Source organism: Microcebus murinus, chromosome 15, assembly GCF_040939455.1.
Source record: "Microcebus murinus isolate Inina chromosome 15, M.murinus_Inina_mat1.0, whole genome shotgun sequence".
NCBI classification, from domain to species: Eukaryota; Metazoa; Chordata; class Mammalia; order Primates; family Cheirogaleidae; genus Microcebus; species Microcebus murinus.
Genome location: NC_134118.1, coordinates 35,833,558 through 35,850,866, shown reverse-complemented (window position 1 = coordinate 35,850,866; position 17,309 = coordinate 35,833,558). Strand labels below are relative to the sequence as shown.

General features: G+C 41.8%; 1 protein-coding gene across 6 annotated transcripts in view; it reads left to right on the top strand.

Moving 5' to 3' along the window:
* The window catches only part of TMEM131L (transmembrane 131 like), a 161,645-nt gene that overhangs the window by 62,801 nt on the left and 81,535 nt on the right, over positions 1-17,309 (top strand). For all 6 annotated transcript variants that reach the window (XM_020280152.2, XM_076010569.1, XM_012783657.3 and 3 more), the window contains one exon: positions 12,618-12,686. In XM_020280152.2, coding sequence (XP_020135741.1) covers positions 12,618-12,686 — 69 coding nt within the window. The remainder of the gene's footprint in view (positions 1-12,617; positions 12,687-17,309) is intronic.

The window sequence follows — 17,309 nt, the reverse complement described above, 5'->3', positions numbered from 1 at the left end:
AGAACAACTGGCTTTTGGAAAGGCTCATGGGAGATCCACATGGGTAATAAGACTAAGGTTATAGAACTCCCAACTGTCCAATCAGAGTCGTTCCATGGTGACATCTGAGCCACGAGGAGGGTCCAGTCCAGACACTGTAAAACAAGATCCAGACCATAACCGTGGTCTCTTTTGCTACAGTGATGGGTCTGGTTGTCTTCTGTGGTCTATGTATCTTGCTCTCTAAACCTGCATCTCATTCTTGCTCTTCCTTTCCTCATTTTAGTGCTTAACTTGCTTTCGGTGTGTCTGGTCATTCTTCGGCCAAGGGTGTACCAAGAACTGACATTCCAGACTGTGACACCTGCCCCCCCCCCCCAAAGAATGAGGACAAGTAGTTTGAGGAGAAGGAAAGAGGAGTTTATTAATTTGCCCAGCAAATGAGGAGAATGGAGACTCCTCTAAAAATACCATCATCCTATTAATAAGCAGAAATACAGAGCTTTTAAAGGGATAGTTTTCAGTTCTGCGGATAATAATTCTGATCGTTCCATCTTCCCTGAAGACAATCCTGTGATCTTCACCCAGCATAGGTAGTTGATCCATCTCCTGTAGCACATGGAACAAAAGTCATTCCCCTGCCCCTCCCAACCACTTGACTGAGGCTGGGATGCAGGTTTTAGTTTTGGGAAAGGGTGAGGAGGTTTTAAAGAGACAGAAAACATTTTTGCCATTTAAAAAAATTTTTTTAAGGCCATTGTCTCTGTAATACCACCACCCCTAGCTAATTTTTTAAAAAAATTTTGTAGAGACAGGATCTCACTATGTTGCCCAGACAGGCTGGTCTCAAACTCCTGGCCTCAAGCAATCCTCTCACCATGGCCTCCCAAAATGCTGAGATTACAGGTATGAACCACGTGTCTGGCCAAGTTCATTCTTTTACTGCAATGGATACCTTTGTCCTAATACTGACTAGGAAGGAAGCAAGTAGTTTTCCCCAATTTTTCCTCTTTTGGTTTTGTATCAGCTCTGCAGTTTGACAGAGTGTTGAACAACTCTGAATGGAACAAGAACACAACTGTTTTCCATTTTAGGTTCCTGCCAACCACCTCAGGGGGAGGCGGGTCATATGTATCAAAGATTGAAGAAATTTCAAGCAATCTTTAAAAAGTAGAATAATTTCTACCTCTTGCCTTCCCAGAAATGTAAATGGTGGTGAGCTCTTATTGACTGAGGCCCCTTCCAGGACTTTGTTCCTAGAAGGCCAGGTAGGAACCTCACCTGTGTGTTCCTTCTAGCACCTCTTTTATTTCTGGTGTGACCACATCCATTTGGAACTCCCTCCTACCCTTGGTTCCCTGACACTTCTCCCAGAGGTCCTTGCCTGCCCTTGCATGTCTGGTCATGAGGCAGAAGGATGGGCTCTGAACCAGTCATATACAGACATGTCTCAGTTTACATCTAGCGTGCGACCAAAGCCACCATAAGCCTCTACCATGGGTTGTGGCAGCAGGACCACCTTTTTCTTACTTGTGAATTTTTTGTTTCTTTGTCTAATGGTCAGATTTGGGTTACTTTTGTTGCTTTAGCCTAGTTTATTGGGAAGCTCTGGTTCTGGGCACTGAGAAAGCCTGACACTGCTGGAACCCCCCATCCGCTCCCCCCCCCCCCCCCCCCCCCCGCGGCACAAAAAGGTGCCATTGCATAGTCGTAGTTCTTTTGGGCAGACGCCACTGGTAATTTCTGGTGTTAGAAAAGGGTGAGAAGCTCAGTTAGAATTGAAGTTGAAGTCTTAAACAAGATCCGAGTTTTCTCTCTCCCAAAAGATATGCAGCCCGCTGGCCCCAGGAAGTCTTTAGGCCTCTGCTCCTTCCAGACGACTGCATCGCCTTCCCCAGCGCATGGCGGCTCAGACTCTGGCACAAGGTGGAGACGTTGGTGTTCACGCAGTGGATTGAAGCTGCCGCGTGATCCTTCAGCCTCTCTGTCCTGTTGGCTGGAACTTAGTCTGGCGGCCACATCCAGACGCAAGGGAGCCTGGGAAATGTGCCCAACTGAAAATGCCATTGTATGGGAGGAGAGCAGGGGTGTTAGGGCCCAAAGAGCCTTCCCTGTCACAGAACCCTGGGGAAGAAACAGTGAGACCTTTGCCATTATTTCTCAAGGAAAAGTTACTTTTGATGGAGCATTTTGAAGTTACACCTCTCCCCGCAAGGGAAAAAAAAAAATCCCAAGCCCCCAGAACCTAGCAGTCCCTTCCGATTTGTGTGTAGGAGTACTTGTTTTTCTGGGCACAGTCTACACTGGTTTCTCCAATGTCAGTCAGCATTCCTTGGGTTTCACATGAGAAAAGCCAGCGTTTAATCCGTTCTGACAGCGGGAGTACGTCATTTAGGAAGCGGGCGTGGCAGTGGTCAGTTGTGCTCTGGGAGTGAGCGTGTGGTGTGTGCTAGTGTGTTCAGTGGACGACTTGAACTTGTCTCATTAAAAAGGCTTCTGCTTCATTACTTTTTAACAAATTGCATTTTTAGGCTAGATATTAAAGAGAGAGGACTTGAACCTTTTGATTACGACATACTGTGTAGGTACTCTGAGGAGCAGGACTGGGCCTTGGCAGTGAATGTTGCTACACACATTAGTGTCGTACGGGACTGTGACGCTTGCCGGGAAGCTGCAGGGCTCCTCCACTCGCCGTGACCAAGAAGGCCAGGAGGCTGGCCCTTCAGGGAATGGTTAAAAAGCTTAGACATTTTTCATTAGATTTTTCTGGCAGTGTTGCTAACATTCTTTGTATCTGTCTGAAGATTGCTTTGATATATTTGTTCATATTGAGATTTTTAATAAAACACCCGTCGGTTCAGTGTATGTGTCTGTGAGTATGTGTGTTTTAAAGACAGGGTCTCTCTCTGTCTCCTAGGCTAGATTTGCAGTGGCATCATGACAGCTCACTGCAACCTTGAACGCCTGACCTCAAGCGATCCTCCTACCTCGGCCTCCAAAAGAGCTAGGATTACAGGCGTGAGCCCCCATTGCCTGGGCCTGTTCAATATGTTTTTTTTTTTTTTTTTTTTGAGACAGAGTCTCACTTTGTTGCCCGGGCTAGAGTGAGTGCCGTGGCGTCAGCCTAGCTCACAGCAACCTCAAACTCCTGGGCTCGAGTGATCCTTCTGCCTCAGCCTCCCGGGTAGCTGGGACTACAGGCATGCGCCACTATGCCCGGCTAATTTTTATATATATATATCAGTTGGCCAATTAATTTCTTTCTATTTATAGTAGAGACGGGGTCTCGCTCAGGCTGGTTTTGAACTCCTGACCTTGAGCAATCCGCCCGCCTCGGCCTCCCAAGAGCTAGGATTACAGGCGTGAGCCACAGCGCCCGGCCTGTTCAATATGTTTTAATTTAAAATATTAATTAAATGTTCTGGGACATAAAGTTATATAATATGGGATTATTCTTTCATCCTTAGAAACTCTAAAAAATTATGTTTTGTACTAAAGTTTTTATCTTATAAACATTTTTGCAGTCGGCATGCCTTCACTTTTGTGTTTTTCCCTGTGTTTGAAACTTCTTCCTCCAATTTCATCTGAAGATAGCATATCTAGCCTTCTAGACCCTGCTCAAATGCCACCTCTTGCAGAATGCTTTTCCTAACCTACTCCGCACCAGATAATCTTTTCCTCCTGTGAACACTCAGTGCTCTACCTTGTATCGTATGTGATGTGTATCTTTGATATGTGGTACATACATGATACTACAAGCCTATAAAAGGCAGTCTGTTCTGTTTGACTTTGGATTCCTGAATCTAACTGCCTGGGTAGATAGAAGAAATGAATTTCGGTGGGATTTGGCATTCTTGCTTTTACAATATGAATAAGTTCAGCTACCAAATTGCTTAAAATGTTATAGATGAGCTTTAAAAAAAATGGTTAGCTCGCCTTCAGGGAACTAATATATAAACTTACATGGACATGTTGAGCACTCAAAGTTGGTTTTCTAAAAGTAGCTACAGTATTTCATTGAACTTGCACTGTCCACATGTGATTAGAAGGAAAATGTCCTTTATCCATGTGAATTTCTGCTTTGGCCTCCTCTTTTTTATGTATAGCACCTGGCAAATTCTGTTAATGCTAGAGGCATCTAATCCTGAATTAACTTTTCCTTCTGACTTGTCCCTAGAGCCGGAAGGTAATGCAAAATGGATTTTGTATTTTGCAGATTTTGAAATCATATTTAATTATTTAAACACATAGTAGAATGACTTACCCTAGAATCTAGGAAAGATGTCAAATCTTGAAACCACGGAGGAGAAACCATGAGTTGCAGTAAGGAGAAAGTTGGAATCAGAGTTCAGGGAAACATGAGCTTAATTGCTAGCCTGTTCTTTTATAGGTTTTTGTTAAGTCATTTAACCATGTGGCTAAAGGAGTTCTTTATAGCATGCAGAATGAGGTACGATTAAATGTGTAAACATAATAAATATTTTTAATTTAATATTTTAAAATTCTTTAAATGGCAAATGTAATGCTTTTCTTCTGACAATGAGAATAGAAAGGAGGGGACAGATTTGAGTGGTGTGAAATCCCTGGAGAGCCCCGGCCTTGGTTGCATATGGAGTTAAGTGAGACACAGGAATCAGTGTGTAAACAAGGCTCTCCGCTGGGCAGGTGGGGACAGCCACTCCCTAAGTTGGGAACACAGTACAGCAAACCCATGGGGCGTTGCAAGCAAAACATTGAACTGCACTTTGGATCCCTTTTGGAGGTGCCTTCGGGCCATCCACGATGGCTTCTGGTGCAGATGGAAACACGAGACAGGAGCTCAGCGGAGGAGTCCCGGCCACAGATACACAGGCTTGGGAAATGAATCAGTCAAACCACAGAAACCAACCCTGGCTGATTTAAGCAGAAAAGGAATTTATTGAAAAGAAGTTGGGCAGCTAACAGAATCTCTAGGAAGACTCCAGAACCAGGCTCAGAGAACAAACCAGTAAAAAGTGGACTTAGCTAGAACCACAGCCAGAATTATGCCACAGAAATAGACTGTGGAGGACCACGCCACTGTTACTTGCCGGCTGCAGTGCTGTCGTGGATGCCCCAGGACGCATTCTCCACCCACCCCCTCCCTGTGCCATTCGTGTCTGAGGCTGTGCCTTGGGCTGGTCAGTCTGGAGATGTCTAGGTCACCCACCAGCGTTCTAGCGGCAAGCAGGGCTGGTGAGTCTAGTAGCTGGCCCTTTACGAATCCAAAGGGGGTAACAGCGGGAAATCTACAAATGGAGTAAGGAAGATGCTGAACAGCCACAGAAATGACAGGTTTGGTTGGAAGCGTCAATCTATGGATGATAGGTGAGCCCAGTGGGGGGGGTGATTGGCCAGAGTGAGAAGAGAAGGGAGGAAGAGTCTCAGAAAGAGCAGCGTGGGAGAGGTGGGCAGAGGAGGAGGAGCTTGAGAGGGGTAAGGGGAGAAGGAGCAGCCAGAGGAGGGAGGAAAAGTGGGGAGGTTTCCTAGAAACCCAGGGGTGGTGGTTCAAGAGAGAGTAGCCACTGGAGAGGCCAAGTAAGCTCAGTACTTGGTTTCACAGCTTGTGATCATCAGTGACCACGATGGGCAGTGTTGGGGAAATGAGAGGCCCGGGTGCCAAAGAGCAGTGGCGTGGGAGCATTGTATCCAAGGGGCGCAGAGAGGCTCTGAACGCAAGTTCTCATTCCCATTCAACCACCCAGAGCCAAGCAGGCTTTGACAGGTTGCTCAAACCCTCAAAGCATCTCTTTCTTTGTGCACGAAAATAGGGTGATAATAGTGTCCACACCAGGTTCTTAGGATGATACGTGATAATAGAGTGCTTGGCAGTGCTCAGTAAGTGTGCTTGCTGTCATTGTTACTGTCACCAGCAGTTTGGCTATGGAGGGAAGGAGAGGGCTTGACGCCACTAGGGAAGAGCGTCTTTTCTCAGTTGAGCAGCACTTGAGTCTCTTCATGTGTGTAAGTGGAGGAGGCAGGGTGGGGACGGAGAGGTGGAAGTCCTAGAGAGGGCTGCATAGGGGCTGCGAACCCAGGATTCATCCAGAAGACATAGTGGGGTTAGTCTTTGAAGGAAGCAACATCTCCTCCCTGGGACATATGGATTCGGAGAAGGTCATCCGCAGCTGGAGGGGCAAATTTGCATGGAGGACTTTTGTTCTTGCCTTAGGAAGGCCTGGCCATCTACACACACCCATCTACACACAGGACTTGCCATGAGTGGGAGTGCCTCCAACAGACCACTGTCAGTATTGCTCCAAGGGCTTTCTCTGATTCCGCTTTGTTTAATAAATTAATGCTTTGACCTTGAAGCCTAAAGCTTTCTACAGGGAAAGAAACTGTAGGAAAGTCATATCCAACAAAATGACTTTTTCCTCCCCTCTGTGGGATTTTAATGGGGAAATATACTGGTTTCTGCCTCCATTGTTATAAACGGTTTTTGCAAGTAGTTAATTGACCAGGAAGAATGGCGGTTCTAACTTAAGTAGCAATGCCTCTGTCTTTTGCATTTTTTTTCCCTCTATCAGTAAACTTCTGGGGGAGAAGTGTTTTTTAAATTAAAAATAAAAACAGAAGAAAACAACTTGTACTAGGTTTATGGTGCAGACTTTCCTAAGTCATACAGTCATATAACTTATTTAATAAATCATGTAGTTCAGGCTGTTTGTTTTTCAGTGAAGGCCGAGAAGCTCAGTGCCTTGCCTCAGATCACAGGGGTCTCCAGGCAGCGCTGGTGCTGAGAGCTGGCGGGGAGGCCTGGCCCTGTGGTGGCCAGGCTAGTTACTGGCATGCATCATCTAGACTCCCCCAAGCTATGGCGTTTTATATCTGTGCAAGGATTGATCTGAGGTCCAGTTGCCTAACGGAAAAGTACCAAATTCCTCCGAGCTCCCTGTAGTTAGCAGTGGAGTCCTAGAAATATCTGTTCCCTGCTCGGAGGGAGATATGAATGACTAAGTAGCATCCCATTGGACGTACTTTTTAGATGAATGGGACCAAGGAGGTTAACACACGAACTCCTGCCATGGAGTCTACGGGTCTCTGCATTTCCAGCTGTGGGATCTCACATTCCTGTGACTAATGAGAACAGCCCAGTAAGTGTCTCATTAGCTTAACATGTTCCTTGAACACTTCTGAGTCTAGACACAGTAGCATTATTTTGGCTACTTCTGCCTTTTTTGAGGCAGAAGGGGTTTGTCAAAGGGTAGGAAACTTTTTCTCTTGTCCTGCTACTTTTTTTGTTTGCATCTGGTGGCTAAGGCTGTTGTGTTGTTCATGCCTTTAAAGATTTTTTTTTCTTGCAGCACATACTGTTTTCTTCAGGTGTTGGAAGAGTTTGCATGTGAAAGGCAGCTAACTATAAATGTTGAGGTGTCAAGAGGTGGATGAAAATTAGTTTATTGAGGAATATGGAAAATCAGACAGTTCTGCCCCTGCCAGGCAGATTCACTGGTGTGTCTCAGATTGCTGTTGGGAGGGAAGGTATTCTTCACTTACCTGAGAAGGGGGAGCCCTCTTCGGAATCATTCTTGGCTTTCTCCAGGAATTGGTCAGTGCAGATCTGATGGAGCGGCTGCTGGCTTTTCCTCCCTCCCCGCCACCCCTGGGGCCAGCAGCTTTTTTCCCTGTGGCTGCGGTTGGCTCAGGCTGCCTCTGCCCCGGGCCTCCCCCCTGCACTCCTGCACGCAGAGTTGCAGGCCAGCTAGCTCGTGCTTTCTGTCCTTGCTCAAATAGTGTTCTCCAGCGTGGCCCGTGCTTTCTCAGCCTTCCCGTCTTTGCTCATGCCCGTAGCCTTGCTGGATGGACGTGGCCTCTGTTCATTGTCCGTCCCTGGTAGGTGTTGGTTGAGGCCCACTTGGATAGCCCTGCACTCCGAAGCCTTTGCTGGGTTTCCCTTCTCTCCTTGAACTCCCTTGATCTTTTTTTTTTTCTTTTTTAATTTTCTAAACTGGCCACTTCTTCCCCTACAACTAAGCCCAGGCAAGTGGCCCTGCCTGTCCCTAACTCCTTGCATTCTCTTGATCGTTGAGCTTTGCTTGTTGGCCTACGAGCCTGCATTGCCTTTGAAATGATCAGATAACGTGTGTGAACAGCAGGCGTAGTTGATCACAGTTAATTTATTTCCACAATCTAAGTTACTGGACTGATTTTTTTTTTTAAGGGTGTGTCTGTTACCAGTTAGATTTCATTTTCCTAGGAATAAGGAATCTGGGCATCCACTTGCTTTTCGAAGGATCTTGGAGTCACGCAGTGTGACTTGCTCATTTTGCCGAAGAAGAAAACTGAAGCCCTGTGCCAACATGGGAGCTCACAGCACAGCTGGGACCTGACTCAGGGTCTTCTCATTTCCAGTGAAATTTCTTTTGAAAAGTGCTAGCCAAAACCTTTTCCAGCAGTTTCTTTGTTTTATGTATATAGAAAAAAATGTGGCCAAAGTTTTTAAAAAAGAGAAAGATAAAAAAACCAGGTAATGTTAGGCAAAGAGAAATGTTTTTTCAGAATAACGTGTAAAAATTCTTGTCCACGTGTCCACCCAGCTCTTCACAGAAGGTCTTTAAATAAGAGTGTGTAGAGAAGGTCTATATAAACAAGAGCTCACTCACTCCACATTACTCTTGCCCGTGTTTCTTATCCCTAGCCCTGTCTCCTGCCGTAGAAGCAGATGCCCCTCTTTTATTTTTCTTTTTAAATTAAGGACTCCTAAGAGGGAACGAAGCCAGGTAGACTTTGACATAAATGCATCATTTGTATCATTAAGGTTGAACGTGAAAGGGTGAAATGTGAAATGCTGACTTTTGAGAGAAAGGGGAAAAGGGAAGAAGTTTTGTCCTGTATCACTGTGGTTCTTGAGACTAAGTTATTGCTTTGATGGTACCGTGTTTCCCTCAAAATAAGACCTACCCATAAAATAAGCTCTAGCAGGATTTCTAAGCATTTGCGCAATATAAGCCCTACCCTGGGCCGGGTGTGGTGGCTGGGCATGGTGGTGCATGCCTGTAGTCCCAGCTACTCGGGAGGCCAAGGCAGGAGGATCACTGAGCCCATGAGATTGATGTTGCTGTGAGCTAGCCTGACACCATGGCACTCTAGCCTGGGCAACAAAGAGACTCTGTCTCAAAAAAAAAAAAAAATAAAAAAGTCCTACCCTGAAAATAAGACCTAGTGATGGGCGTGGCTACACAGCACATCTGCACAACCCATGCATTTCATCAAGGAGCGGTAAAGAAGACTACGAGCAGCCCTTCTCATCTGCCCCATTGTGACAGCTACTATCCCAGAGGTTACTGGAAAGGTGTGGGCAGCCCCACCAACGAGGTTGGCTCCCCCTGTCAGGTCCCAGCCATCCTGTGCGTGCTGCAAGCTGAGGCTTTGAGGGGAAAATAACATATTCCCATATTCCATAAAATAAGCCCTAGGGTGTCTTCTTGAGGAAAAATAAATATAAGACCCTGTCTTATTTTCAGGGAAACACAGTATCAGTTTAGAAATGAAAACTTTGGCATTTCAAATACAATATTATTTCTTAGCTAGCACTGATATTTGGGGATAATTGTTGAGGTCATAGTGGACTAAATTTTGGTCATTTGTTGCCACCTCTATTGTCCCCCCAGTCTTTTCTTTTTTTTTTTAGACAGAGTCTCACTTTGCTGCCTGGGCTAGAGTGAGTGCCGTGGCATCAGCCTCGCTCACAGCAACCTCAAACTCCTGAGCTCAAGTGATCCTACTGCCTTAGCCTCCCGAGTAGCTGGGACTATAGGCATGCGCCACCATGCCTGGCTAATTTTTTTTTTTGTATATTTATTTTTACTTGGTCAATTAATTTCTTTTTATATTTTTAGTAGAGATGGGGTCTCGCTCAGGCTGGTTTTGAACTCCTGACCTTGAGCAATCCGCCCGCCTCGGCCTCCCAGAGTGCTAGGATTACAGGCGTGAGCCACCTCGCCCGGCCTCCCCCAGTCTTTTTAACAAATATTTAACAAATATTTAAGGACATGTATGTGTGTGAGTATGCTCTAGATCAATAACCTATGTCTAAAATAGTTTTTTTTTTTTTTTTTAACCTGTAAGAACTTTTATATAGTGATGTTAAACCTCCTTATAACTTGATATAGTGTTTTCCAAATTGTAAAGTCAAGTTAGTTGAAATCAACCAATGGGAAAAGAGAATCTATTTTATGACTTTTAGAAAAAAATAGCATAGTTTTATTTCTCCATTTGGGATCAAAAATAGAGTTTTCTTTGAAGTTAAAGACATTCTGCCTATTTGTACTATATTACGTTAGGTTGGGCCCTAAATGTCTTATATTTATTGGGTGTGTTAAACTTTCTGATTGTGGGATTTAAAAATCTCTTATGAGGATATGAGACAAGCCCAGGTTTATATTTCATTTGTTCTATTCAGAGGTAATTACTGCTATCTCATTCGGGACTTTTAATTCCAGAGGTCAACTTTGACTTTAAACTCAACTGGCTTCTCCATCTGTTCTCTTTGCTCTTGTTAGATGAATGCCATCCTCTTAGTAATATGAGCTAATGTTTATTGCACTTAACCATGTGCCAGACATGAAGGAGAGGCATCATTATCTCATTTTATCCTCAGTCATCTCCCTTTTATGGATAATAAAGCCGGGACTTCAGAGAAGTTAAGTGGCCGACCCACTCAGGACTAGAGAATGATGGCCTTGGGTCTGGAGTCCAGGTTTGTCTGGCCTCTGCAGCCCAAACCCTCACCAGCAGGCTAGATCATGTCGGTTCCTTGAATAGATCAAGCGATGACTCGACAGACACATGGCTGGTGTTCCTGAACTCAACAGATCAGTATTGGAATTTGGGCTCTGCCTCTTAGTAGCTATGTGACCTTGGGTGAATCGCTTAAATCCTCCAAACCTCGTCTGTTCATTTGGAGGTTGCGTGTAAAATCTGATGGCAAATTCACTTTTCAGTGCACAAGACAGAAAGAAGACTGTCATTAATTATTTTACTCATTACGCATCCAGCAGCCTGACTTTTCTAAAGATAGTTTTTGGTATGTGAAGTTGCCTGTTTCCTTTTCCTGGAGTGCTGAGCCCTGGCCAGCCCATCTGGAGTGGGTACCCCTGGTGTACCTCTTCACCTCTGTTGCCTCCTGTGTCTCTTGAGATCATTTCTGGAGGCAACTATGTATGCTAGTGGCCTTCTTTGCAAGCAAGTCATGGAATTAGTGCTGGCCTTTGAGGTTTCAGGGAGCCCAGTAAATAACGTATGTTTTCTCTGCCCGTACTCAAACCAAATGGAGAGACTGACAAGGGTTAGGCAGGTGGAGACTGAGGAGTCACCTTTATTATTAATACAGTTGATATTGGAGATAGAATAAAGGAGATACAGATAGACAGTAATGGAAGGACTTTTAGGAGAGAGGTTAGAGGAAGGGAAGCTTAGATAAAGGCAGAAAGTGTAGGCAGGAAGAAAGAATGGCAGCTAGACTTCTACGAGATAAGAAAAATGGGACCTTGGAGAGGAACTTGCTGGAGGTTGTAAAGCTTCTTATCGGTCAGCAGGTTTAAAACTCAAGTGTCCATGCCTGGACCAGCCTGGAAACCAGCTTGTTCGAGGGCTGCTGAGTGGGAGGAGAAAATGGGAAGATTCTATTTTTGGAAAGCTCGTTCCAGTCTTTGAAAACAGTTATGTATGTTACCTTTGGGAGCTTCTCTAGTTATACATTTTTGGATTATGTGGCTTTTGAAGTGTCGCATGGAAGTTGATAGTTTTTGATATTCATGTATGTGTGTATATATATGAAGTATTTTATGTTCTTAAGTAACATTTTTATTTTTTGTTATATCTTTATTATGTTTTTACTTTGACATGTTTTCTTTGTATGTTTTTCTGCTATATTGATTTGTGGCTTTTGATTCTGAAGGTAGATGAACTCATAATAATGATTAACAACTGTTGAAAATGTGACCCGACCTGCCATGTGTCATATTATGTGATTGTTGTTCTTAAAAATACTGACGATGATGGTGTCTATCCTACAGTGCCCTTTCACTGTTACAAGTGATCTAACAAATTTAGAGGCCAAGAGTCTTCTCCCTTCCAACCAACTTTACGTGTACTGTCTTTTCTTGACTTAGGGTTTATGAAAACAGCCATGTTATCTTAATTCATCCAGAAACGAAGCCTATTAAAAATTAAGTCTATCCCCATTTTTGTCTGAATGCTTATAAGATCTGTACATTTGATATGGCATTATGCTAACTGTAATCTAAGGGTTTCTTAAATTTAACAAGTCTAAAATAATATTAGACTTCTGATAATTCAGTTTTATCATTTAAAATCTAGTACATGGTCACGCTGGAAACTCAGACTTGTGGGGGGAGGGGAGGAAAGGGCATTTTTTGAAACCTTAAAATTTGTACCCCCATAATATGCCGAAATAAAAAAAAAGTACTATATATTCAACTGGTAAAAAATAAATAAATAAATAAAATCTAGTACAGATTCATCTGTAAGAGAGTAAAATTTATATCTCATGCATTGAGAGTCATTGGTCTAAGTATAATACATTGTTTTAATTCAGTATCCAAATTTTAACACTATAACAAAAATTAATCTTTCTCTTCTCTTCCTTTTTTTAGCTTCTCAGACAAACTGTTTAGTGGAAGAGGCTTACATTTTCAGCCATCAGTTCTAGATTTTGGAATACAGTAAGTGTCTTTCCTTTATAATTAAAAACAATAACTCATTTTATTTGTATTATTTACTTTCAGGATATCTTATATATATGTATGAATAATGGTACATTTTAAACATATTAATAATATGAAGGGACATTGATCCTGGACTTGTTTAAAGGAATATTTTTATGTAAAGGAATAAGAGTTGTTTTACCCTTTTCTTTAGGTTTTTTGTTTGCTTGTTTGTTTTTGTTTTTATTTTTTTTTAGAGATGGGATCTTACTCTGTTGCCCAGGCTGGAGAACAGTGGCATGATCACAGCTCACTGTAATCTCTAACTCCTGGCTCGTGTAATCCTCTCACCTTAGCGTTCTAAATAGCTGAGACTAAAAGTGTGTGTAACCACTCCCAGCTAATTTTTTAAAAACAATTTTTTTGAAAGATGGAGTCTTGCCATGTTGTCCAGGTTGGTCTCGAGCTCCTGGTCTCATGTGATCCTCTGCCTTGCAAAGTGCTAGGATTATTTACATGAGCCACTGTGCCCAGCTCCTTTCTTTAGATTTTTTTTTCTTCCTCCCTATATCACAAGATATCAAGTAACCTTTCTTTAGTTTTTAATAAATATATCTTTTAATCTTTTTTAGTGATTGGGATTTAATAAGTCAATGTTAAGTCTTTGTTTTTCTGAAACTAGGTTATTTCATAACGAAAAATCTCTAAATATTGATGGTTTCTGAATTCTTTTAAGCTAGACTCATTTACTTATTTTTGCTTCTTGCTGTGCCTTCTGTATTCAAAACTGCACTGTATTTATGATTATGACGATAGAGACTTTGGAACATCAAGTTAAGCGGGGAAGACATTGTGTAAGTGGAACTGATTTACAGTATGTAACATTAAGAACTGTGAAATGAAGGGATTGTGATCTGAGTGTTGCTCGAGGGCCTACTCTGGGAACCTCGAAAAGTTTAAGGGGAAGGGTCAAGCTATGGAGAGGAGGCAATGGAAGGACTCTTGTTATGCGTGATAAAGTTTGGAACTTAAAGTGTTAAGCGCCCCGGATGCCAGGTATAACAACATTGGAAAGTTATAACTTCAAATTAGTAATTTCAACGGTGAGAGTAACCGAGTGTTTGAAGAGTAAAAGCTCTGCTTGTTCAATGGCCTGAGTACATCACTTCAGTTTTACGAAGAGCTTTTTGAGTTAGAAGCAAAGTTTTGAGAATGGTCATTGGAGAGCGTCTGGGGCGGGTTTGCGGTGGCCTCCTGGCATGCCCTCCCTGACTCCTCTGGATCACTTTCCACGTCCTGCAGTGAAGGAGAATGAACCTAGAGTTTAAAAGTACCTTAGTGAGCCTTTTAAAGGAAATTTTATGCAAGGAAGAAGAAAAAAAAAAACTGTGAAGGGAGTTCACTGACTTAATAAGCTTCTAGGTGTCTGCTTCTTTTGAATTTTTATATTTTTACTCTTAGATAAAGAAACTACTAGAAGCTGAATTTATGATAATTTAGCTGGTAACATAAATCAGCTGAATTTGTCATAATCTCACTGATTTCAAATTCTGAGAGAATACTTTGCCTCTGTGAAAAATCTTTATTGTAAGAAGAAATTTTAACGCAGGACCTAGTTTAAAGAATATGAATAATGATAGACTGGTAGATATAAGATGGATAGTAGTCAGTATGGCTAGATTGGGGCAATAATCACATTTCGTAGGCTCCTGGCTGTCTAATATGTGTATTTTGCTCTTAAGTAACATAAAAAAATCCTATAATCAGTGCACATGGATATGTATATAAAGTCATTCCTCAGTTTCCATGGGGGATTGGTTCTAGGATTCCTGCAGATACCAAAGTGTGGGAATGCTCAAGTCCCTCAGTGTAGTATTTTCATATGACCTATACAAATCCTTCCTCCTCCTACCTTATCCTTTAGATCATCTCTAAATTACTAATACAACCCAGTGCAATGCATATACTACATAGTTGTTATACTGTATTGTTTGTTTATATTTTTGTTATATTCTTATTTTTTATTTATTTTTTTCTTAATATTTTCGATGGAGGTTACTTGAATCCGCTGATGTAAAATCTGTGGATATAGAGTGCCAACTGTATATTAGCTACATATGTTAATTAGTGATTTACATTAATTGCTGGTCCTGATCGCTAGACATGTAGAAAGAATGTTTCAAGTCTTTGATTTGAAAGGATTACTAGTTATTAGATTTGAGGCACTTTTGGATGGTTCATTTATGCTTATATAGTACTTTATAGTTCTCAAAGCATAATCATGGCTCTGTCCTTTGAGTTTTACATCATTCCTGTAAGGATCCTGCAGGCAGGCATTATCTGAGTGTGTTGTGTATCGTTTCCAGATATCTCCGTATTTGAGCATGTACTGCCTACAGATGTGTTCACGCATTTGTTGCTGAGAAGTAATGTCCTTTGCCCAAGGTTATTTCACGAGGAGTGGTAGAATAAATCTGATTCCTAAGCCAGCATTCACTCTGCTGTTTTTCTTGTTAGTGAGAGCCAGGATATAATAATGGGAATAAGTTATTTTGCTGAAGTTAAAAAAAAAATCTCAATAAGAACAACCTTTAGTCTAAATTATAACACATTTTAAATGAGTCAAGTTTTATCTTCTAACAAATGGTGTAAGTTATAAGCATTAGAGTAAAACTTCAGCCAGAGAGTTCTGATTTCCTCACTGCCCTAGTTCAGGTTTTGCTATTGTTGTTTTGATGTTGACCTGGAGCAAATTCCATCCCTTTCTGTAGGTTTGATTTCCTTCTAGGATGCGAAATCAGGATCCAGTTATTCTATTGCGTTCTGCTTATTTCTTAGGGCTTATTTTAAGAGTTAATATTCTGTTGGTCCTGAGATGAAAAGTGCCACTCATTCATAAGAGATTTTAATCATTCTTTTGTGGTATTAAATTAAAAGAGTATCTTCCAGTTGTCACTAGTGAAGGAAATTCATATCCTCATAACACTTTTAAAAATAGAATTGAAAAAAAAAATAGAACAAAAATAGCACAGTGGTCGCTAGGTTTTAGCTAGCATTCTCCGTGAGGGCTGGTCAGGTTTCCGGTGACTGCAGCCACCAGCTTTGCCGCATGGCAGTCTTGCAGTCTTGTTTTCTGATGCATTTTTCTGGTAGACGTTTGTGTCCTTTGAAACCAGAAATCTTGTGTTTCAGTTGTGTGAATGGGGGATATAAAGCTTCAGGATAGGTATTAATAACTTTGATGATTGATTCATTATTATTTACTTTAAAACCTTAAAACCACAGAAGTATTTATTTATTTAATTTAATTGTGGGAAGAAAGGCAAATAAGACCTAAGTACTCTGAGATAGGGCTTACTGAGGTAGCCCTTTATGTGTGTCTGGTGGTGTAAAAAACTTTTGTTTTTTTTTTAAATTGTTTTATTTAAGAACATTAAAGAAAAATCAAGGTTTTGATTTATAATATCGCATCAATATGCATTTCATTTGTAGCTGGATGTAAAGAACTTATGCTTTCAAATGTACATTTGGATGTTTTAAACTTTTAAGACTAGTGATTAAAAACAGGAGTGAAAGCGAAAAGAAAAATTCCAAGGATTTGATGGTAGTAAACAGTATTTTGGAAATCCCATTGTACATAAGAGAAACAACATGCATTTCATTTCTCCTAAAGCACACATTTTTAGTACCTGAGGAATTGGAATAAAATCAGAGAAATACAAACATAATGAATGAGTTTTGTTTATTTGTTTGCTTAAATTAGAATATATAGTTTTATTTCTAGTCCATACTGATGGCAACTGTGTATTTGGGTCCACTGGAGAAATGGCTTCAGTGACATTTTTGCTGCTTCCCTATTCATTGCAATATAATGGAGCCTGGATTTGGTATTGGGCAGTAGGAGCCAGAGTTAAGTGATTAGAGGGAACTTCGTAGGTGGGCCAGAGACCCCCTTCTCCTTTCCTCCGGCAGTTCCTTTGTCAGAGCCGTCCGTCCTTGCAGGTGAAGAGCGCTGCCAGAAAGAACTGGCATGAAGTCCTTCGCGATTTAGTGTGTTTGCCATAGAGCAGCGAGTCTCACTGTGAGGTTTGTGGAAGGTTTTGAAATTACGTAGAAAACTTTCTGTAAGTGTAGGTTGGTGGAGGGAGGAGCCAGAGCTTTCATCGGAGGTTTCTGAAAGGCTCGTAATTTAAATGGATGAGAACCACAGCCGCAAAGTGCCACAGGGTTTTTATTTCTCTCAGGAGAACAGCCTTTAGCAACAATTACGTTTTCCTTTCATAAGACCTAATAAAATAAAGTCTTGCTGCCAGTTGGAAATATAATCCCCCCCCCCAAATTTACTCAGAAAACAAACCTTAACAAAATGTGGGGTTTTCTATGACTACAGTTTCTTATCTAAACATATTTTCATTTGAATTAGAGACCCAAGTCAGAGAAGTGCCAGTTAAGTGCCATTATGTACTCTTTTTTGCAAGCATTTAATGGTCTAGGTGTGTTGAATTCTTCTAACACAGAAACCAATGGGGTGCTCCTGTGGGTTGGCATACGTCTTATAAAAGAAAGTGTTTTGTTTTATGGTTTTTGACTGCTGTAGATGGAATGTTTTATTACCAGCAGGATTGAATAATTGTTGTTTTT